Genomic DNA, 24,551 nt, shown 5'->3' on the forward strand with positions numbered 1-24,551 from the left:
CACAAGTGTTCTTTTGAGCAAAAGGATTCTTAACCATAATTCTAACAATGGTGAGAAGAAGTGGCCCTCTAAGAAGGCCAAGCCGAGAGCTATGTAAAAAAAAAAAATCATCTGGTTGGATCCATTGGACTCCCAGGATGTCTGTCTGAATCCAACTATAGTTAGATACAACAAATGAAGAGCATAGCATTTGCTTTTGAAGGCTGTTTTATTCATGACAAGATGTATTGTGAAGAAAATAACATAATTAATATGAACCAGTAGAAGAGAAAGGGTACACTGCTTGAGTAAGAAAGGAAATGATAAACAGTTGAGAGTGTGTTTGTTTTTTTCCATTTCTGTAAGTCTGAGTCTAGTGTGTTAACATTTCTGTGCACATTGCAGTTGATGTATGAGAGGAAAAGAGAAGTACTTGTAAGGGGAAGAAACTACTTGTGACATTTTATGGTCTGTGCATTTGAAACAATGAACATACCTCTACAGCTGTCTAAAATATAGCAAATATTTGCTCTACATGCAATGCTATTATGTACAAAAACAAAGAATGATGGCCTCCACTTGCCAGAGAACTGTGTCTTTTCATTTGGCTAAGACAATTAAATTGTCCCAGCCTTTCTCCAGATGGACTATGGCAGACAGTCCAACCTGACAGGCTCCCACCTTGCTCTCAATAGAAATGGCATAAACCTTATCCCCAAAAGACACACAAATAGCCCTAGACAGACTAAATGCAACAGTCTTTCTTTGTTGAGAATTAAAGTTCCCATAATAAATCTTTCAGGATTTCTTTTTTCAAATCCAGGCCCTTTAATCTATTTATCCTTTCTCCATGTCAGTGACTGAGTAGGCTTCAATGATGAAAAGAACACAGTAAAATTAACTTTTTTCATGATGACTGAAGATCAGAAAACCAAGAATTTGTTAAATGAAGTATAATAGCCACAGCCAGTTATCATCTGTAGTACCCGTGCAGCCAGACTTGCCCAAGATAGCTAGCACAAAATTCAGCTGACTGAACTGAAGTGTAAATCTTAACCATGTTAAGAGTAAATGTTAAAACATGTTAAGTGTAAATCTTAACCATGCCATATGACAAACTACTTTTGTTCTATGCTATTAGCTCAGTTTCTCTTTGAGTTTAATAAGAGGACAAATTGCAACTCTTCTCCAGTGGAGAATTTGTATAAGCATGCTTCCTGGAATGACTTCTATCCCTTATATTCAAAACTCTCTATGCCATGGGTATAAATGCTGTTTTCTTTACTGCTTTCCTAACCTGTGCATGCTACTCCTGTCTCGCCATTTTGTGACTGGTTACCTCTTGAAATTCAATCTCTGCCTTCCTACTTCCTGCAACATTTACCTTTATACTGTTCAAAAGATCATGGCAGGATCCTGTATTCTTTTCTATGGGAATTGAATCCATAGAATCATATTCTATATAATTAAATTACCTTAATCAATTTATTAAGCAAAGTAAATGCATTTAGAATGCCTATATCAACTATAGAGAAAATGAATGCAAAGACCCAAATTAAATCACATAATAAGGTATCAGGGCCTTCCCTAAAATCCACTCATTATGCCCCTGCCTTCCTCAAAGCCTACTCATAAATAATTCATCTAGAAATGTGTCTCATACTCACAAGCCCTCTGACATCTTCTCACCCAAGCTTCCTTGGGTTGAGCTACAGTGGTCAGGGGTGGCCCCCTATCCATTTGTTGCTCCTGTTTCTAGGCCTAGGGCAGGGATTCCTACATCAATTCCCATCCCTCCCTGGATTATAAAAAGGATTTTGTTAAGAAGTTATGATGGGGTATAGAGATCTCAATAGGAGTTCTTGGCACCTATACCTCTTTGAAGTGGACTGTACACTCTGATTTCCCAGGAAACCCTGCTAATTCTGATTTAATGATTCTGGAATATGGTCAGGGATTAGGGAATTTTAATTGTCCAAGTGATTTTGAAGTACAACATTGAATATGAGGGGACAAACATGAGCTAGAAATTGCTTGTCTAGAGCTGATCTCTCTTCAGTATTCTGATTAGAAGTCTGCACATGCATAGCTCATTCTGTCCCCACTATGAGAGTAGGGACTTTCTACTCATAGTACATTTCATTTCTGAAGAATACAGAGAAAGCCAGAGTTTAAGAAATCATAATGAAAATAATAAATATAAGTGAATCATTAATGAATGCATTAATGCTTCAATCTTGGTTAACTCCTTTTTTAACTTTGTTAATATTTCAATATTAACTTTGGTAATATTGAAGGAGTGACGTTTTTCACAGATACATTATATAGTAAAAATTTTCAAATAAACTAATGGAATGATAGAAATGAACGGAAGAGGGGCCAATGTTGTGTTAGTAGCTAAAGTTGCTGACTATGGTGTCAAAATCCCATGTGGGCACTGGTTTGGGTATCGGTTGCTCAAATTCCAATCCATCTCCCTGTTAGTGTCCTGAGAAAGCAGCACGAGATGGCCAAGGTACTTGGGTCACCAACACATGTGGGAGACCCAAATGAAGCTCCTGGCTTCTGGCTGCTGTATGGCACAGCTCTTATCTCGGCACCCATATAGGGAGTAAACCAGAGGATCTCTTCATCTCAATTTGTAACTCCAGCTTTCAACCATGAAAATCTTAGAAGTGACCTTGAGGAAGAAAGACAGAGGGGCGGGGGGAGAGAGAGAGAGAGAGATTTAATTATCAAAATAAAACAATAGCATAAAAGAAAACTAATAAAAATCAATTTTTAGATTGATATACCAATAAGTAATTAAAACTGAGCTTTCACTCCTTATTAGTTGTTACAGTCTTTCATGAAAAATTTGCTTATGTTATTAGAAAGCTGTAAGTATAATATCTCTTCAGTTTGTTCCTTTGATATTCCTATATCAGCAATATTGTTTTGTTGAAGACATAGAGCTTTACTTAACTGTAAGTGAAAAACTGTGTTAAGTAATAAAATGCATATATTCTCAGTCATTTGGTTCTTTACATAACTAAATCACTATGTAGCCCCTCCCCAGGATACAAAATTTGCTTGTAAAATGCAAGAAGACTATCTTCGGTGACATACCAACATCAATCACATTACTTCATAGCCAGACAGTGTAAACTCAACTCTGTGCCAAACTAAGTCAATAGTAATGGCTAAAGAGGGACATGGTGTCCTTGCCCCTTGCTCTGTCTGTTTCTTTGTTTAGAACCTGTTGACGTGCATTATGCTGCCAGTGCATGGAGAGATTCACTCCTCCCTCCTTTGAGAGGACACTGAAGGACATGTTGGTAAAGCATTAGGAACAAAAGCTCACTCTAACTGCACACGGTGAAGGTACACATACAACACTTTCCTGGCTCTTTAGTAGAAATCCTGTTTCACCAGGAAGTAGTGCTCTCCATTTCATGCATAAATCCATCCTGACTTAACCTTCCTATGTCCAAAAGAGCTGAGTGACGTTTCCACTGGCTTGCATAAGTATAAACATACGAACATGGAGGTGACCTCTGCCCTGCTTCTCAGGAGGTCTGGCCCTTGGTGGATAGTACAGACACCCAAAAATAGAATGCTGTCAGTAGAAATGTTGTCAAAGAAAATCTGATTTGGCTGGTCCTCTCTCTGGGGACCCATTTGGTCTCCAAAATAGAATCTGTGAGGGGCAATGTTTACCCCAATTACTGGCATTCCACTAGTACAACTTTTCTTCTTAATGGCATTGTGGGTCTCCTGTTTCTATAAACCTTTTTCTTCTTGTAGAATTCACCTTCAATTTCACTTAGAGAACACAATAGCACTTACAGATACATTCTTCACCCCTTTAAAGTAAAATGAATTGAAATTGCTTTGGGAGGAAAAAAAAAAACAGTGGCATTGTCACTATCACAGGGTCCCTTTGATGAAATAATGCCTAAAACTTCCCCAGGGAGGCAAGGTCAGAGCAGAGGTTTGTTGGTGCTTGAATAAGTGATTTAAACAGGCATTCAATGCTGATAAAGATGTAAAATACAGATCTTCTGGCAGAATAGAAAGTCCTGCCCTTTATCAGGCGAGTAGACATTTAAGGAGGACTTGAAATAGAAGAAAAACTTAGGTATTTCCTATTCTCCTGTATGAAGGACCATTTTAGCTTAGAAATACTGTCTTTTGTTATAGTTAGACTGAACAGAATTCTCAAGTATTCATGTAATATTTTCTGGCAGGCAGGTTAAATTCACTATATTTTCAAATTGTTATAATGAAATGGCAATCATAGAATTAAAAAGTCAGATTTTACTCTCCTTTGAGATGTAAACAAAACAGGACAACAAAGGTAATCATTAAAATGATAGACTCTTCATGCTTGCGGAATTTAGTGAAATCTGCAAAATATTTTTCCACATAGTTGCCTTTATGAAAGATGAGTGTTTATTGTAAGTATTTGACATCAGAGGACGTTATTAGCTCTTCCTGTTTCTTCTGGGTCTGTAATTTTCAAAATAAACCCACCCCCTGGGTCTTTTGAAAAAATGGCTTGAGGCAAACTTGTCTGTTCTACATGTTCATCTAGTTATTGATTTGCATAATTTTAAATTATCATACTAACAAAAGCTGTACAAGTAAAAGGCTTAGAAAAAAATAAGAAACAAATAAACATCATGCTATTTTAGAGATATGCTCTGGAAGTTCTTTATTTTTTTAGGTTCTTCAAAACTCTCAGCATCATAGAACAGATCTGGACTTTGCCACTATGTCACAGCCATTTTGCTGGCTGCTTCTGTACCCTAAGTAATATGCAAAGGAATGAAAAGGGACAAGCTGCTCACTCCTTGAGGCATAAGTGGAGTCTACTCGTTTCCTTCCCCATCAGGAAGACAGGAGACATTATTGCAACTGCTAGTCCAACACCTGAGGGGAGGGAACAGGTCACCAAACCTTTCTTCTGCTTGGATAAACAGCAGCGCCCTCTAGAGATAATAAGACTCCCAGTATGGCATTTGAAGTTCTTTAATTGTTCTCAGAGTATATGTCCTTGTAATATCACATGAAACAAGTATGGCAAAGAAATAATCCAAGTTGTGTTTCATTCTAAAACTTGTACAGTACTTTTTGCTATATGACCTACTGTCAGAAATGAGTAACACACTGCTTATTTTACTGAACTGGTTTCCATTTTGTTGAGAAGATCTTGGGTTTTACAAATAATTCAGTTTTCACTTTTTGGACATCTGAACCAACTTCTATTCCATGACCCCATGAGGAAGATCCAGCTATTACCAGGGAATGCTGGAAGCTCCATAAAGTTACTCTTCTATACTGCTAGGATGTAGGACCTTGGCCTGTGAGCCAGATTGTACTAATCAGTCACTGCCAGCTCAGGTTTTGCATTGGAAGTTAGAGACATGAGAAGCAAGGAGCACTCAGAAGCAGTTTTGGCGATGGCTAGTCAGAGAAGATGAGCTATATCCAAATTCAAGAAATAACTAATCCTAAAGAAACATCCAGTGCACCTTACTGATAGCATCAGCAACACCCAATGGCACAGCAATGGTACATTTGCTAGACATTTCTACAACTATATTCTCCACTTTCACAGCATACACATCCTCCGAGTCTTACTTGCTGCTGTCCTACAGGTACCTTGAGAAGCACTCATCACCATCGCCATATGATTTCTGCTTAATATGCATGCTCTTCTGTTTTAATCCCAGACTCAAGTGCTTGAAACACTTGTGATTGAAAAGAAGATAAATGTCTACAAATGTTAATGGTTTTATTGACAAGATCAGAGTCATGCAGCAATTCATTTAGGAAAAGACTAGATGTTGGAAGAATTGTATAATAGTGTACTAATGTATATTTAATTAAATATATTTAAATAATTATAAAATACATGTCACTAAATATCATTTCCTAAAATAGAAACTAGCATAAAACTGAATTGATGATCACAAAGCCACTCTCTGCCATATCTCTACAGAATAGTAGATTCATGCCCCAAGGACCAAAAGAGTTTGGAAGAGTCATAACATGTTCAGGTTACTTTTTGCTTCTCTTACTTTGAATAAATCCCTAAACATAATTATATCTCTGGTGAAGAAAAGAGAAAATGAACCTAAGGGGATTGAGTTTTTCTCAATTTATTAAGTTTAATAGGATGATGAAATCGGAAAAGTTATTGACATACTCACAATCAACTTTTATTGCACATGCTGTACTCCTAAAAATATCTGGAATAAGTAAGCAATAAATATTTAAGTAAAATGCAGAGTCTGATATATAAATGTACTTCCTCTTCTCAGTCATCTTTTGAGATAGGCAGTATTATTATCTTGTTTTATTGATCCAGAAATAGACACACAGGAGAACTAAGCAACTATCCTAAAACAAACAGACAAACAAACAATGTGATGACAAACTAGGAAGACTGGATCCAGAGCCTACTTTTTACATTTGTTTGTTCAGCTATTAACCATTAAACACTCACTGGGCAGATACAAAAAATTCAATGAAAAGTGTTACATTATTTTCCCATCAAGAAGTTAATTCAATCTCAAAGACAAATATGTAACTAATAATTATAAGTGCAATATGATATATTCCATGATACAAAATATCAACAAGGCTCCTTGGGACTCAAAGAAATTGTGGGTAACAGAAAGAAAGGACATCTCAGGAGAAAGAATACTTTGTTGAGACTCGAAGTGTTTTTCTTGCATAGAGAATAGTCTAGATAAAGGAATAACTTATGATGCATGCAGGTAAAATAGCAGGATGCATTTGTGAAAATAGAAGGAAATGAATCTGTAGGTGTAGCCAATGGCCACATAATAGAGAAAATTATAAACCATTTTCAAGAATTTTCACTTCATTCTAAGGTAATCAAGAACCATTGAGAAAATCTAAGCAGGGCAGTAATAAGAATAGATATGTCTTTAGGAAAGAGTATTCTAGCTGTTTTGGGATTGATAAAAAGGAATTTAAGGTTAGACAGAAGAAGGTAAATTAAAAGACCAGTGAAATAGTCCAGATTAAACAAGTAAGGGTTGGAGTAGGTCACAAAGCTTAGGGTGCAGCGTGCACTACTGGACTTGCCATTCTTCAGAGTTCTGTAAGTAGCATTGGCAAGATATAGAAAGCAGCTGGATATTGTTTTCTGAGTTTGGTTTGTATTAATTAACATAACTTGCACAGTAGCGCTGTCTTTCTCTTTAAAATATTTTAATTCTCCTAGCAGGTTTTGCCAGTCATTTTCCTACTCTGCCAACATCTTTTGCTTCACTTTTATAAAGTTTTGTATGTTGCATTGGAAAGTTACATAAATATATATTAACATATATTTACATAAAATTTCTAGGAAACATATTTTAGTTATTATAAATTGAATGTTTTTTATGTAGCTTTATATGTAGTTTTAGTTCATAGCTAAACATGAACTCTTTAGATTGTCAAATAAATATTGTTATTTATGCAGGTAATATGTTCAGTGACCCCGCTGGGAGTGCATCTTTTATGTGTTGATTTTATGAGTCCTCAGCATTTTTGGACTCTGGGATATGGCTCTATAAATAATAGTTTTGGAGAGTAAGCTGACAGTTTCAGAGTCCTAGCAGTTAATGCTGCCATTGCTTATATGGAATTTTCCTTTTCTGAAAGCCAAAATTCTCTCTTTTAAATTAAGAACATTTAATTAAAATGGTGTTTGCCCCTAATAGCTAAATATGAACAAAACATAATTGTTTTGAGTCAAGAAAAAGTAGATATTAATTGAATGAGGACATTTCTCTGGAAATATATACTAGTCCTGCATCATTCATATATCCGTACATATTTAGAATTCTTACCTCAAGGGAATATCAAACTAACTGAATCTTTCTATGCCATTAAATCTAAACATAGATAATTATGCATATTATGTACATATGTAGAAGATTAGTTAAGAGTTAAAACTTATCAAAACAGTACTGAAAATCCCTTGTATGTCATAATACAACCAATGTTATATAACTATTAGTTGCATAAATAAATAGATTAATATTCTTTATAAAATCACTCACATTGAAAGATTCAGTATTTTCAAAGGAAAAGGTTACTACCTTATTATAAAAAATATATTACATCATTAGTCTCTTAAAATCTGACAGTTCAACTAGTATATTCTTCTTTAAGCAGGACTGATTAGAAGCAAGTAAAACTGGGGGCTTCACTTGTGAGTTAATTGAGCCATACACAAAATTAGGGCTTGTACTTGTCTTGATGTTCATTACACTTAATGTTTTGTCCTCTTAAGGTAAATTTTAAGTGAGGATTAACCATTCCCTTTTGTTGGTATCATAAATAGCTGTTCAGTTTTTCAGTGTCATAATTTTCCTCCCTAATGCATTCTACCTGTTTATATTAAATTCATCAACTCAATGAATAATAGAAGTTCACTAAAGAACAAATTTGCTTTTCACCATGAATATCTTCTATAAAGAAAACAATACTTGATATTTATATTTCTTATTTTTCAAACGGTTTTCTATCTTTATGCCTATGTTTGTTTCCTTTGTATATTGCTTGTTTTCCTGGTCCAACCTTCTCTCTGATGGTTCCTACTGCCTCTTACAATGTCTTGACATGGCCCAGGGTTTTCATAGCTGTTGAGGTCATTTACATAATAGCTCTCTTTCTACATGCATTTTTTATTGTTTATATAAAAGGAATAGATATCACATGTTTTTCAGGATACATATTTAAGATTTTTTTTTTTTCATTGGAAAGACGGATATACAGAGAGGAGAGACAGAGAGGAAGATCTTCCATCTGATGATTCACTCCCCAAGTGAGCGCAACGGGTTGATACTATGCCAATCCGAAGCCAGGAGCCTCTTCCGGGTCTCCCACGCGGGTGCAAGTTCCCAAAGCTTTGGGCCGTCCTCGAATGCTTTCCCAGGCCACAGGCAGGGAGCTGGAAGGGAAGCGGGGCTGCCGGGATTAGAACCGGCGCCCATATGGGCTCCCGGGCGTGCAAGGCGAGGACCTTTAACCACTTGCGCCACCGCTCCGGGCCCAGGATACATATTTAGAAGCAAAGCAGATCCACCCTCCCAACTCTCCCTCCTTCCTTCTTGACTGCCTCCTTATTAATTTTTCCTAAATTATCACCATAGCATATTCATTCACTTCACAGTAGCAAGCTTAACTTTCCAGTACTTAAAGGTATCATGACATAGTAAGTAGAGAAAGGGAAAAAAAGGAAAAAAATAAAATTACATATAATAAAAGCGAACTAAAATGAAAAATGCATTCACACTTTTTAAAGTGATTAACAAGTTAGTGTTACATACAGGAGTTTCAGTAGCTTTACCTACCAATTAAGCAAACATTCGTATCAAAGACTGCTAGCCAAAATACTATAAAATAAAATCATAGGACTTTGTTGAAAAATTAGTATCTCATTATAAAGGATAAATTCAATGAAAAAAAATTTTTTACCCTCTTAGAAAAGAAAGTAACCATTGGCTAGCATAACCTGTATTTGACACAGGGTAAGTTTGTAAAAATAGATGGAAAACATGTTTAATGTTGAATAAATCCAAATCAGGACAAACGTGATAAATCAAACACAAATTTCTGCATTTAGCACTGAATATTCCTTGAAACCTTAAAATGCATTGATTTTTCTGCTCAGATGAATCTAATACTGGTATCATTTTTGTCTGTCAGACACGGGAATAGCAATGCTACATTATAACTTTTGTTAGTTGTGGCAATAATGGAATTAGGACTAGCTCGAGTTGCTGCATTTCTCACTTGGAGCTCAAATTTCTGTATTGCCACTTTGGTGAGACAGTTACCATTTACCTTTCTGCCAGTTTTCTCTCTCTCTTTTTTTTTTCTATTGAGAATTCTCCTAAAAATGACAGTAATAGTGAGTCACTATATTTAAAAAGTCTGTTCCATTTCTGTTCTCATTGCGCTAGAAAGAGTTTGCTCTATGTTTTAAAGTAGAAGCCCATGCTTGGCACTTAGTTATTCAAAGACTGTTGGCAAAGTCCCAAACTTTCTCATTTTACCTTTCTGTTAAAAAGACCAGGTTACTTTATTTACCTCTAAAAAAAAGTCTGCTCCCTGGCCAGTAAGATATTTAAGCTTGATTCCCAAATGCCCCGTTGGAAAACGGGTCATACACTAGAAACCTATTAGCAAAATAATTGTAAATCATGATTTCATCAATTAATTTTATACTTAATATTAATTTAGAAGAATAGTATTTGATAACTTAAAGCTATTTAGCTCATTATAAGAAATAGCAATTCTATTGGGTTAATTTTGATAACTGTTTACTAAGAAAAGTTTTTAAAAATATGATCTCAGAAATAGTAATTTTTAGTGACTTTGATAGCAAAATAAAAATAGTCAAAGAACTATAGCCTTACTTCTTTTCTTGTGCTTCTTAACAATATATACACTGCTTCATCATATAAATAAATCAAACAAATGTGTCAGAATCATATTCCATAGTAAATACAAGGTAAATTCCCAAAATACACAAGAGTTCCATTTGGCAATTCTGTCAGTGCTAAGTTAAAGAATATCAAAAGTAGCTCCATAAAAATATAGCCTTGCCTAGTAGCACCTATAAATATTAGTTACACATAATGATAGTATTCTTCAATTGAATTCTAAATGTTATACTGGATGGCTAATTTGAAGACTAACATGATTTTATCACTGTGAAGATGAGACTTGAAAACAATAGAATACATACATATTTCATTAAATATTTACATTTTGAGGTTCATCTTTCTAGTATTGGGCACAAGAGGCATCATTGATATTTGCTGTGTAAAAATGAGTATTTCTATCTACCAGTCTTCAGAATGTATGAATATATAAAGTCTCAAATGATAAAGGAGAATCAAAACTGCAAGTGAAATTAGAACTCTTACCTGATAACCAGCTTGTTTTATTTCAAGAATATCATCATGGATTCTTTGAGTTTGTCCAATATACTGATGTGAGTTCTTAAAAGTGGAAGAAGTGATTAAATGATGGCAGGGGAGAAAGGTCTTAACCTGATGGCATAAAAGGAATGAACCTAACAAAGCAGCCATCCTCTGGAAGCTGCAAAAGGCAAATGGATGTGTTCTCAACTAGAGCAAGAAAAAAGGAATGCTTACTGCCTGATATCTGCCAAAACCCAATAAGACCATTAAGGCATTTTTGACCTACAGAAATGTAAAAATAACATTTAGAATTAGGCTTATTTTGCCTTATTATTTAATTTAACTTATTTTATTTGAAAGGAAGATAGACACACAGCTGTCATTCACAATACATCTCACAGTGGTCCCAATGTCTGGGATGAGCAGGGTACACAAACTAGATTCCTTATGTGGCTGGCAAGAATCCAATTCCTTTGAGCCATTCCAAAATCTGTATTAGCAGGAATGTGGAATCAGAACTCAGAACTGGGTATCAAAAGTACTTCAGTGGGGACCAGCATGGTAGCCTAGTGGCTAAAGTCCTCACCTTGCACACACCAGGATTCCATAGGGGCACCGGTTCTAATCCCGGCGGACCCGTTTCCCATCCAGCTCCCTGCTTGTGGCCTGGAAAAGCAGTCAAGAACAGCTCAAAGCCTTGGGACCCTGCACCCACGTGGGACACCAGGAAGAAGCTCCTGGCTTCTAGCTTCAGATCAGCTCAGCTCTGGCCCTTGTGGCTACTTGGGGCGTAAATCAGTGGATAGAAGTTCTTCCTCTCTGTCTCTCATTCTCTCTGTATATCTGTATAATAACTAGGCTAAACATCTGTCCCAAGGTTATGCAGTTTTGAGTCACTGCATTGGTTACAACAATCACACTCACTAATGTACCAGAGAACCTTAAAGAATTTTTTAAGAATCTGTTTCATTGAAATTGCATTAACTTAAACATTTTTCTTAAAGTATTATTGTTTATTTGTTTATTTCCAGGAAGTGATCCATGAAATCCAGGAAGTGGAAAGAAATAAACAAGATTTTTCAAAATCACATGAAATCGATGTTCTTGAAACAGAAACGGTAACTATTTAAACACAGTACTCTCCAGACACATTGCAGATACCATTTCCAGATGTACTGCCCCTATTTTCATGTTAGGATTCTTTCACTTTTTGAATCTTTAATTCAATTTTAAATAAACTGTTTTTAAGTCTTATTATTATTGATCTGATTGGCAAAGATAGAAGAGAGATTTAGAGACAAAGATCTTCTGTATACTGATTCATTCCTATCCACAGTCTGGAGCAGGAACTTAACCCAGGTCTTCCACCAAGCACCTGCAGCATCATCTGCTGCCCATCTTAGCAGAGCAAGCATAAGACTTCAGACTTGAACCCAGACCTGGTGGTGTAGGTGAGGCTGATCCGAGTGGAGTCTTCAACACTTCACCAAAACCCACCACTCAAATTGGAATTCTTTTAAAAATCATGCAGGCACTCTAAAATTAGGATTGCACATTAAGTACCAATTCAATAATGTTCTGTTAAACTTGATTTGATTATTTCATGCATTGAAACAAAGCATAGAGTCTTAATTACCATGTCTCAGTGCACACCACAGTTTTACATGAAAATCAACTATAAAATAAATAATATTATTTGCAATTCTGAAATAAACAGTAAGTACTTTAAAAATTATTTTTAAACACAGGTCTCTCATCTTGAAAAACACACTGAGGAAATAAGCCAAGCTTCTCAATCGCATCAGTATGTTCAAGAAACGGGTAAGAGTCTGGTATCTTTCTCTCATTAGGGAACCTGAGCTTAAATAGATCGCTTCCAAAGCAGTTTTCGCAGTTGAGTCACCTCAGTACCTGTGATTCATGGGCTTAATGGGGAAGACTCAGTGTTTCTATGAATAATGAGATGATGCCTGTGGTAACAGACACAATGCTTTTCTGCAAGGTCTTTGCCAATCAACCCAATGGTATATTCGTAATAAGGCCTAAAATGTAATAAGCTAACCATTTTGAAATTCTTCTCTGCTTTAAGATCTACAATAAAACTTGATTTTTTAACAGCATCCCTCCCCCAACAGAATTGCCTATATTAAATTAATGTTTATAACACATTTTGGCACCATTTAGACTGATTCTTTAATAAACAGGTAATAGGTTAGATTTTAGTCAATTTTGTGCAGGTTTTTATGTGACAAGTCCCAATTTGTCTTGCTCTTTAGTAAATATAAAAGATTTTTTATTCTGAAGAACTAAAAGAGAGAATTTTAAGACAACTATGAAGAAAATAGTACTTGATAATATACTATTTTGGTCTTATTGCTTAAGAAAAGAGGTCTTCTGGTAGTTTTGTTTCTTTGTTTTATAAATACTATTATTTTTTCTTGAACATAGAATTAGAATATGCTTGTAGAAAAATTGAAAATAGCATCACCTACATATAGCCATAATTTTCCTTCCTATATTACTTGCTGTATTCTTGAGTTATTTAGTGAAATATATGGACTTGTATATTTCACATGTTGATTGCTTTTATTTAATCTCTGCTAGAGAAAGTTCCCAGAGCATTATGATTCTTCTCAAGCATCACTAGCACTATCCTGCTTGGTTTTCTTTTTTAATTGCAGTCATTGACACACCTGAAGATGAAGAGATCCCAAAGTTATCAACGAAGCTTCTAAAAGAGCAATTTGAAAAGTCAGTCCAGGAAAAAGCCCTTTATTCTGACAAGGGGACAGTACCCCCAGCTAAGCAGATTAAGGTAAGATAATCTCTTTCAACAGAACCATATTAAGCATAAAAGCATGTTTAAAGGAAAAATATTTTCAAATCATTGACTGTATGAGGTGGTTTTACAGGAAAAAATAGAAAGAAAAGGGAAAGAAATACTGAACCCGCATTTACTTCCTTAAGCAGGAGGTGGATGTACATGATAGAAGAAGCATAATTAGGATAAAAGCTTTTCTCATTATCGCAAACGTAGAACAATATATATACATATATATATATATATATGCCCTGAAGTCTAACAACTAGCATTAGAAAAGTAATTAAATCAATTTTAAATGTCAGATGCTTATTCTCTTCTGTTTAAAATGCCAGGGAAAACAGAATAACCCTCAAAAGTACTGAAGACTTTTTACTATTCCCCTCTAGATTCCTCTACATAGCATAGTAAGCAAAAGAGGGTAATCAAGAATATGTGTAGCTGTTTAAATGGTGAGATGTTGCTGCACTGAATGGGGATACATTTTTACAAGCAAGCACAGATTATGGGAAAATAATAACAAATATGGAGTATTCAGCCTGAGAAGTTCTTTTTAAGATTTTTAAAAATATGTATGTATGTGTGTATTTAAAGGCAGAGAAAGTAAGAGAGAAATCTTCTGTCTACTGATTCATTCCCTAAATACTTACAACAGCCAGTTAGAAAGGGAGAGAGAGAAAATGAATATATTCTGTTTGCTGATTTATTTTCTAAGTGCACAGAACAGCCTGGGTAAGGCCAGGAACTCCATCCATGTCTTCCACGTGTCAGGGTCCCATAGACATACACCATAATTTAGTCCCTCCCAGGTGCATTTGCAAGAGGGGGAAGTACAAAATAGCCCTGATCAGTAGGTCTGTGAAGCATGTGTATCATCTGTTTTTCCAAAGAGGAATGTTATAACAGGCTCCTGATTACAGAGAGGGAAGAACAATACCTTTAAAGCCACCATTACTATACTTGTCTTAGTAAGATTTGATTTTCTCTTCTCCAAAGATTGAATATGAATATGAAGAGACTTTAAGGCCAACTACAGATGTGGGTACCTCTTCTACCTCTTTCACTTCCAATAGCCAGAGGAAGGAAACATCAACCACAAGATACAGTGATCACAGTGTCACTTCCTCAGCTCGGGCACAAGTTAATGACACGCCTGTGAGACAGATGGAAGAATTTCCTCCTCCCCCACCTGATGTACTGCAAACTCCAATAGATGCAGCAGCATTTTCTCAGTCCCCTGAATTTCCCACCCCTCCCAAAAAACTGCCCATCCCCAAAGATTTATATTCCAAGCAAAGGAATTTGTATGAATTAAATCGTTTATACAAACACATCCACCCTGAGCTAAGGAAAAACTTAGAGAAAGATTATATCAGTGAGGTTTCTGAGATTGTTTCCAGTCAAATGAATTCAAAGAGCTCAGTTTCAGCAGATGTACAACAAGCCAGGTATGTTTTTGAAAATACAAATGACAGATCTCAAAAAGACCTGAGTTCAGAAAGAGAATACTTAGAGTGGGATCAAATTCTGAAAGGGGAAGTACAGTCCATGAGATGGATTTTTGAGAACCAACCTTTAGATTCCATCAACAGTGGGTCTCCAGATGAAGGTAACCTTGCTAAGGGCATTGCTGATCAAGAAATCATTGCTGGTGGTGATGTAAAGTATACCACATGGATGTTTGAAACACAACCTATTGATGCACTGGGAGATCATTCTTCTGGGACTGAAGAAACAGCTGAGAAAATTCCTGAACTAGCCAGAGGAGATGTCCGCACAGCCCGATGGATGTTTGAAACAAGGCCATTGGATTCGATGAATAGAATACGTCAAAGTCAAGAAGAAACTGTCAGTAAGGACATAAGCGGTGGGGATGTCAAGACTGTGAAATGCATGTTTGAAACTCAGCATCTGGATCAACTTGGAGAGCTTCATTCTGTGGATGAGGCTCATTTACTACAACTCAGATCCGAGCTCAAAGAAATAAAGAACAATGTTAAGAGAAGTATAAAATGTTTTGAAACACAGCCACTCTATGTTATCAGAGATGGTTTAGGTCAAATGCTAGAAATAAAAACTGTTCACAGAGAGGATGTTGAAAAGGGAGATGTGAGAACAGCACGCTGGATGTTTGAAACTCAGCCCTTGGACACAATTAATAAGGATATTACAGAAATAAAGGTTATCCGAGGAATATCCATGGAAGAAAATGTAAAAGGTGGGGTGAGCAGGGCAAAGTGGTTGTTTGAAACACAACCTTTGGAGAAAATCAAAGAATCTGAAGAGGTTATCACCAAAAAGGAAACAATATTAGGCACAGATGTCTCCAGAAAGTGTTGGATGTTTGAAACACAGCCATTAGACATTCTCAGAGAAGCTCCTGAATCAGAGCCTCTGCCACCTGAAGAGATAATAGGGGGTGATGTACAAACCACTAAGCGCCTCTTTGAAACACTTCCAATTGACGCCCTGAAAGAGAGTCCTGATGTTGGAAAGCTTCAAACAATCACTGCCGCTGAAGAAGAAAAGGGGGATGTTAGACATCAGAAATGGGTTTTTGAAACCCAACCTCTGGAAGAGATTAGAGAAGATAAAAAAGAATACACACGAACAGTGAAACTTGAGGAAGTTGACAAAGGAGATGTAAGGAATTACATACATGTTTTTGAATCAAATGATTTAATTAAATTTGATGCATCCCATAAAATAGAAGTGGAAGGGGTCACAAGAGGTGCTGTAGAGTTAAATAAATCCCTCTTTGAAACAACACCACTGTATGCCATTCAAGACCACCTTGGAAAATACCATCAAGTAAAAACAGTCCAGCAAGAAGAAATCATGAGAGGTGATGTAAGGAGCTGTAGGTGGCTTTTTGAAACAAGGCCCATTGACCAGTTTGATGAAAGCCTTCATAAATTTCAGATAATTAGAGGAATATCTGCTCAAGAAATACAGGCTGGGAATGTGAAATCTGCTAAATGGTTATTTGAAACTCAACCTCTTGATGCAATCAAATATTTCAGCAACGTGGAAGAAACAGAGAGTACAACCAAACAAGATGCAGATATCATTAAGGGAGATGTCAAAACTTCTAAATGGCTATTTGAAACCCAGCCAATGGACTCTCTTTATGAAAAAGTTTCATTGGTGACTGGCACTGAGGAAATTCATAAAGGAGATGTCAAAACCTGTACGTGGCTCTTTGAAACTCTGCCACTTGATAGCTTAAAGGATGACTCTGAAACAATAGTCAAATTGCAAACTGTAAAACAGGAGGAGATCCAAGGTGGAGATGTTCGTGCAACATGTTTTCTTTTTGAGACAGAAAATTTGGATAGCATACAAGGAGAAGAGAGGAAGGAAAGCAAGCCTGTGGAAATGGATATCCGAGCTGGGGATGTCTCAAGCATGAGGTATAAATTTGAAAATCAGTCCCTAGATTCCATAAGTTCTAGTTCAGAGGAAGTTTTGAAAAAGATGAAAACTCTAAAAACTGAAGATATTCAGAAAGGCAATGTTTTACATTGTAGGCGGCTTTTTGAGAACCAACCAATTGATATGATAAAAGAAAGTCAAGAAGGTGATGAATTAGTAAAGACAGTGACAGACATACAAGGTGGGGATGTAAGAAAGAGGTGCTTTATTTTTGAGACATTTTCTTTAGATGAGATTAAAGAAGAATCAGATCATATCAGCAGCAAGAAAACAATTACTGAAGAAGTCATAAAGGGTAATGTAAAAAGCTACAGAATGCTCTTTGAAACTCAGCCACTGTATGCAATTCAAGATCAAGAGGGGTGCTACCATGAAATCACAACAGTTAAAAAGGAAGAGGTAATTCACGGAGACGTTCGAGGAACAAGGTGGCTTTTTGAAACAAAACCATTAGACTCAATCAACAAATCAGAAACCATTTATGTTATTAAATCAGTGACACAAGAAGACATTCAGAGGGGAGACGTTAGTGCTGTCAGGTACAAATTTGAAACTCAGCCACTGGACCGGATTTCAGAAGGATCACAAAATGTTGTTCACTCTGTTGACTATATTCAAGGTGGTGATGTAAAGACAAGTAAACAATTATTTGAGTCTGAAGATTTTCATAAGAAGAATTATATAAGAACAGTAAGTGTCAATGAAATACAAAAAGGTAATGTTAAAACGTCGACTTGGTTATTTGAAACCCATGCTATAGATGAACTAAGAGGACAAGGATCAGAATACGAAAACATTAAGACAGTTACCCAAGAGGATGTGAAAAAAGGTGATGTTAGACAGGCAGTGTGGCTTTTTGAAAATCAAACTTTGGATTCCATTAAGGAAGCAGATGAAAGCATCACAAATATTACCAAAGAGGAAATACTTTCTTCAGATGTTAAGACAACAACATGGCTCTTTGAAACAACACCCATTCATGAATTTAATGACAGCAAAATAGAAAAGGTAGAGATTATCGGCAAGAGCATTAAGGAAACATTACAAGATCTTTACTCTCAAAAAGTTATTGAGTCTCCTGGGATTATTATCGAAGCTGATGAAGTTGGAGATGTGCGAATGGCAAAATACAAGCTAATGAACCAAGCATCACCTGAGATACAGAAAGAAGATGTTATCAAGGTTGATCTGAGAAGTATAATCATGACCTTACTTTCCAAAAGAGACTGCACAAGAAGAGAGATTTTGGTGAGTGAAGAAGAGAAGGGAAATGTCAATATGACTAAAACTCAACTATTAAACAGATCCACTGAATTTCATGCTGATAAAAAAGAGATAGTGAGAGGTGATATACAGCAAGCAATAAAAAATCTGTTTTCAGAAGAAAAATCTGTAAAGAAAGGCATTTTAATCCAGGAAGATGAAAGAGGAGATGTTAACATGACTATCTATTGTCTTCTTCATGAAAATGCTGGTGACAGGTTTGAGCGGGAAGAAGTCATAGGAGGTGATGTGAGACGCACTATTCATAATCTGCTGTCTTCCACATCACACAATAAAACACCTGAAAGGGTTAAAATTGATGCCTCTGAGAGAGGAAATGTGCAGTTTTTCACAACATGCATAGAGACAGGAGCTTTGGATTATCTCAGACAACTACAGACAGGGTCAACTGAAACTCTAACACCCAGCAAACAAGAAGGAAAAGAAGAAATAATTGGAGGTGATGTTGAGGGCACAAAACTGTTACTAAAGAAAAGGCAGTCTCAGGTTGACCGTACTGTCAATGCAACTGACATCATCCCAGGAGATGTGCATAAAACAGCTGAGATTTTTATGGCAGAGCCTCAGAGTACATCTTGTAAGTCAACCACAGAAGAAACTATAAAAGGTGATTTAAAATCAACCCTACATTCCCTTACCCAGGCTATAAATCAGAAAACAGTGGCTGAAGAAGAAGAAATGACCAAAGGTCACACGTTTGCCACACTCAACTCACTTAAAACATCAAGCCATCAGTGGAAAGAATCTAAACAGCCAGACATCACTCCTGACAATATTGAACAAGCTATTGAATGTCTTGAAAGAGCTACAAACACAAGGACAGAAATCATGAAAAAAGAGCTTCTCAGAGAAGACCTTGAAACATCATTAAGGTATTTGAAAGAAGCAGAAAGAGGTTTCAAAGAGGTGAATAAAGAAGGTGTAAACAAAGAAGTCCATGCAGTGACAGTAGGATCCTCAGGAGAACAGAAGACAAAGCATCATCAGGCAACCATCCAGAGGGACCAGAAAAGTATTCTCCAGCCCAGGCCAGGACCATTGGAGCCGGCAGCCAGGTCAGAAGGAGGAGCAGACACTCTCAGTCAAACTGAAAAAAGAAACAAGGTCAATCCGTCCAAAGTTCCCAAAGGCACCGTAAAGATTGTTGTAGATCGTGAACAAAACAATGATGCCCTGGAGAAAAGCCTTAGAAGAATATCTAATTCCAACCACAAAGCTACTGAGAATGTGTTACAATCAGGACACCAAACAGATGTCTGGTCCATAACAGAGCAACACCTTACAGAAGGACATATGAATAGACAATTAACTTCAACTTCAACAACTTCGGTAAATCAAAATGAAAAAAATAAGAATTCAGAGAGACTGAAGGAACTGAAAGAGGACATTATCTTCGGCTCCACTCAGTCTTTTGACAAAACAACTGGAGAGCATCGTACTCAAACCTGTGGACTGAGGAATGACCACAAGAAGTCTGAGGCTCTCCATGCAAAGAGTGATGAAAAGGACAAAACCACTGAATTGCTAACAAGTACGCAAATTTTGAAGTCCAGTTCCACTCAGGACCATCCAGGAGGCATGTTAGCTGGAGAAACTTACAAATTAACAGGAGACTTTCAGAAGCAAACTTTTAAAAAGCAAGAAATGCAAAATCCTCATAGGTATCTAAAGAAAAATGACATGAGCCTTCAACCTTTGTCAGCAGATCAAGACATGTCCAATGTAACTGAAATGAAAGTCTCTGAAAAGAGCCACAATAAATTCAAAGCCAATGACAAAAAGCAGAAGACTGATGTTAATCTGAAAAACCAGGACTTCCTAATGAAGACAAATACTTCTGCAGAGTTAAAAATGGCAATGCAAATGTCCTTTAATCCAAACAACTTTAACACTGAGAATGATGGGAAAGAAACTGAGTCTTCTCTTCCACCTCCATCTCCACCTCCTCCTCCACCTTCCAATGCATCATCTGAAATTGAATTTCCTCTTCCCCCTCCACCTCCTTTAATGATCTTGCCTGAGAAAAATGTGTTTCCTCCATCACCAGAAAAAACAAAGTCTGGATTTGAAAACTTCCCAGGCTTCCCTCTTCCTCCACCACCAGTAGAGGCGAAACCTAAAGAAGAATCTCTATCAATGTTCCCACCACCTCCCCCTCCTCCAACATCATCTCAGAAGTCAGTACAGCCCACCAACTGTATTCCAGAAAAGCACGATGAAACTTTCATACACCAAGAAGCATCAAGCTCTCAACAAACTCACTCTCAGTCAAAAATCACAACAGCAAAATCAAAAGCACGTATTCCACCTCCCACATTACCCAAGCCCAAATTTTTCAAGCGAATAGATGATAAGAACTATCTTCCCCAAAACGTTGATTTGCAAAATTCCCTATCAGATATGGAATTTAACACTGCTTCCAGAAAGGATCAGGAAAAAGTCATGATGGTGACCAGCACTGACTGCACAGAGATGAAGCAGGACATATTCAGTGAAAGTCTTGATGAAAGAAAACAATTGTCAATCAACTCTGTCAAGTCTGTCTCTCAGATAGTGCCAGAAACTTCGGCACCCAAAGAAAAAGAGATAGCACCTCTCAGAAATTCCCATTCATTTCCAGCATGTTCAGTACAACAAAATCCAAAACCTTACATGAGAAAATTTAAGACACCTCTAATGATTGCTGAAGAAAAGTATAGACAACAAAGAGAAAGACTTGAGAAAGAGAAGCAGGAGAGTTTTTGCTATAGTGTAGTCAAAAGAGAAAGCCAAAGTCAAAATTTATCAGAGATTGAAAAAGAAATGTCATTACAAAAACCAAATGAGGAGGTTCCCCTTTCTGGAATGTATTCAGAGTCCCTTGTGCCCCAGCCAAGCCCTGATTCTCAAAGTAATGCTCAAGTACTTGAGGTTAATTCTGATAAACAGTTCACAACATCATCAGTGGCAGTAGCCAAGAAGCTCCAACCTGTTCTAGCATCCTCAGAAACCAAATATAACATGAAGAAGGAAATTTTACAGACCTCTGGGGACATAGTACAATCTAAAACAACCTGTGACACTAAACAGAGTCAGCAAGAATGCAGTACACAACAAATACAACAGAAGTATCCAGAGCATTTGCACTTGCTCCAGATCAAACCAGTTTCCCCAAGTTTCAAAGTTAAAACAATCAAGCCCCCCAGCGTTGATCATACATTAAATGAAACTGACCTCCACTATGAAAGTAACAAAAAGCAATCACACGTTGATGTTCAAACCATTTCCGAACAGCAGTATCAAGAAACCAACAAAATGAAAACAAGTACCAAATATAGTAATAATCAATCTATGGCTGAAAAGCATCATCGATTACCTAAGAAAGATAAAAAGGTGACGCAACAAGTGCCTACTAACACTGCACAGGAGGGCCTTGAAAGCAAACTCAAGGTGGTTCCTGAGAAGCAAAGAGAATTAAGGGAATCTGAGGAAGGGAAACGTATGGAAAGTGAAAGGAAAGCTCAGGGCCCCTCAATGATTGGCCCAAAAGAAGAAAATCTAATAGTTGAAAGACGACAAGGGCATGCGAAGAATGGGTTGACACGAAAAGTGATCAAGCAGGTTGCTGAAGCCCATTTTGATTCACAGACTCAGAATGTTCGGCAAACAGAGATACAGGCTTCTGAAAGTCAAGTTGAGCATAAAGCGTTGTCCCAGTCATGTAGTAATCAACAGAGAAAAACCTGCCTTGGAGTCAAAGGCATTCAACAGAAACAAGTCTTCCCTAACACTGAAGATTCAAAGCATGAGATGACAGAGAACACATCTTTATTTTCCTCTGTGAAAGAATTCCAGCAGGATGATGGAAAGCATGCTGTAAATATATTGGAATTCTTGAGAAAACGTGAAGAGCTACAGCAGATTTTGTCTAGAGTGAAAGAGTTTGAAGCTGAGCCAAATAAAAATGACCTGAAAACATTTCAGACACTGTGGAATATTGTTCCAGTATGGCTGATAAGTGAAGAAAAGAGAAAACATGGATCTTGCATGGCAATGGAGAATACAGAAAAAATCAGGGAAGAAATAACATACATTAGGACTTTAGCAGAGGATATGCTTGTGTCCTGTGAGAATATAATTCAAACAGCCATGATATCCTCTAAAATAGGGAGACCCGGTAATAAGCTTCCTAGTCTTGATGAAGCAGCATCCAAAGTGTCTAATGTTAATGTTAGCTATGATAAAAACATGGAGCAGAAGGAAAATAAAATTGTAGAAGAAACAGCACACCATGAAGTAACAACTCATCATGAAGCACTTGCTCAAAATCATGTGAAAACACATCAGGAAATTAAATTGGATGATAGTAAGATGTCTCCTCCCTCTTTAAAAACACGCTCACCCTCACCTACTTTTATAACAATTGAGTCTACTGCCCGAAGGAATGTCCCTTCTACTAAAGATGAGCTTTCTCAGTCCCCTAAAAAGGACAGTTGTGTTGAACCCCCACCAAGAAAGCCTATGTCACAAACAGGCAGAACTCCCAGAACAGACACATCCCCTTCTCCACCCAGGAGTCGCTCAGAACAACTTGTCAAACTCAAAGACACCACTGCAAAGTTATCCAAAGGGACTATCCCATGTCCATCAGTAAGCCCAGTCCCAATCGTGGAGAAGAGATCTGAGATCATCATGTCTCCTGCCACACTCCGTCGCCAAATTAAGATAGACACGCGTGGCAGAGACTCTCCACCTACAATCACCATCCCTGTGAATGTGAATCATGTCACTAATGGTTCCTTCAAAGAATCCATGGAAGCTCAAGAGGAAGTTCGAAAAGTAGAGAAAAGAGCAACTTATGTTCACCAAGATGGATTAAATTCTGCTAACTGCATGGTGCCAGAAACTGAAAGTTATGACGCAGTGGAAATAATCCGCAAGGTCGGAGCGCCTCGCGTGCCAGAGCACAGGCAGAGATATGAAGCAGCCAACCGATCTGCTCAGATGGCTGGAGATTTCGTGAGTGATCACGAAAATGAAATAAACAGATGGTTCAGGGAATTTGAGAATGGCCCAGTTTTTGAATCAAAGTCAAATAGAAGAGTTTATGCAAATGGAGAAGCAAGCCATAATATAAAACAAGAAAGTCGAGCATTTTGTAAAGAGGAATTTGGATTAACATCTTTAGGGAACACTGAATTTACAGGCTTCTCTTGTAAATATCCCAGAAAGCTGCAAGAAAAAAATCCTGTTATACAGCCCAGGGTGCGCTCTGAAACAAGGTCTCTCAGTGAGCATTTCTCAGGCCTAGATTCATATGAGAGTCACTCCGTTGGGTCAAAGACAACAACATCAACAACCCATAGCTCAGAAGCTAGCAGATCTGGCTTTGACTTCAAACATGCCCCACCAACGTACGAAGATGTCATCGCTGGACATATTTTAGATATCTCTGATTCATCTAATGAACTCAGAAGGAATTTTCAAAAGACGTGGCAGGAGAGTGAGAGAGTTTTTGAGAGCCTGGGATGTACAACCTCAGATTCTTCTGCCTCTGAGATGAGAACCACCTTCCAGGAGGAATCTGCATTTTTAAGTGGTAAATGAGCTTGAAGTGTGAAAGAAGGTTGCTCCATTTACAAACATGTGTTCCATGCCCAAAATGATTTGCAGTTTTAAAAGTGTGTGGAAATAATCAAACAACATAAGCTGGAACTAACAGTTTCCCCTGTATGATTACTATGCTTGTTTTGCTGCTTTCTCTTTATCAAAGCATCTAATATGATTCCCCAGCCACTGTATGAGAGTAACTAACCATATTATATACATTACTGTGACCTGTATTTGTCAAGATAAATATCCCTTGATACAGCATCAGATGTAATAATAATTGCAACTTAATGTGTTAATAAGTACACATTAATATCTGTAAAAATTACTAGTATTTCTTATGAAAAGATATTTAATTCAATTCTTGCATGATGCCACATAGCATACCTTAACTTAATATTGGCATATTTTTAACTGCCACACTTGAATGGTCTTTGCATGAAATTCAGCGCAGCTGGGTAGTAAAAATAGTCCAAGAAAGAATTTATGATTTTCATGTGTGTTTT

At 37.0% G+C, this 24,551-nt stretch overlaps 1 protein-coding gene across 1 annotated transcript in view; it reads left to right on the plus strand.

Moving 5' to 3' along the window:
- XIRP2 (xin actin binding repeat containing 2) overlaps nt 1-24,551 on the plus strand; it is a 42,796-nt gene that overhangs the window by 10,054 nt on the left and 8,191 nt on the right. The window contains exons 3-7 of the mRNA XM_040971672.1: nt 11,948-12,034; nt 12,665-12,737; nt 13,598-13,731; nt 14,734-19,928; nt 20,010-24,034. Coding sequence (XP_040827606.1) covers nt 11,948-12,034; nt 12,665-12,737; nt 13,598-13,731; nt 14,734-19,928; nt 20,010-24,034 — 9,514 coding nt within the window. The remainder of the gene's footprint in view (nt 1-11,947; nt 12,035-12,664; nt 12,738-13,597; nt 13,732-14,733; nt 19,929-20,009; nt 24,035-24,551) is intronic.

Source organism: Ochotona curzoniae, unplaced genomic scaffold, assembly GCF_017591425.1.
Source record: "Ochotona curzoniae isolate NIBS_2020 unplaced genomic scaffold, NIBS_Ocur_1.0 contig_2210, whole genome shotgun sequence".
Lineage (NCBI taxonomy): Eukaryota > Metazoa > Chordata > Mammalia > Lagomorpha > Ochotonidae > Ochotona > Ochotona curzoniae.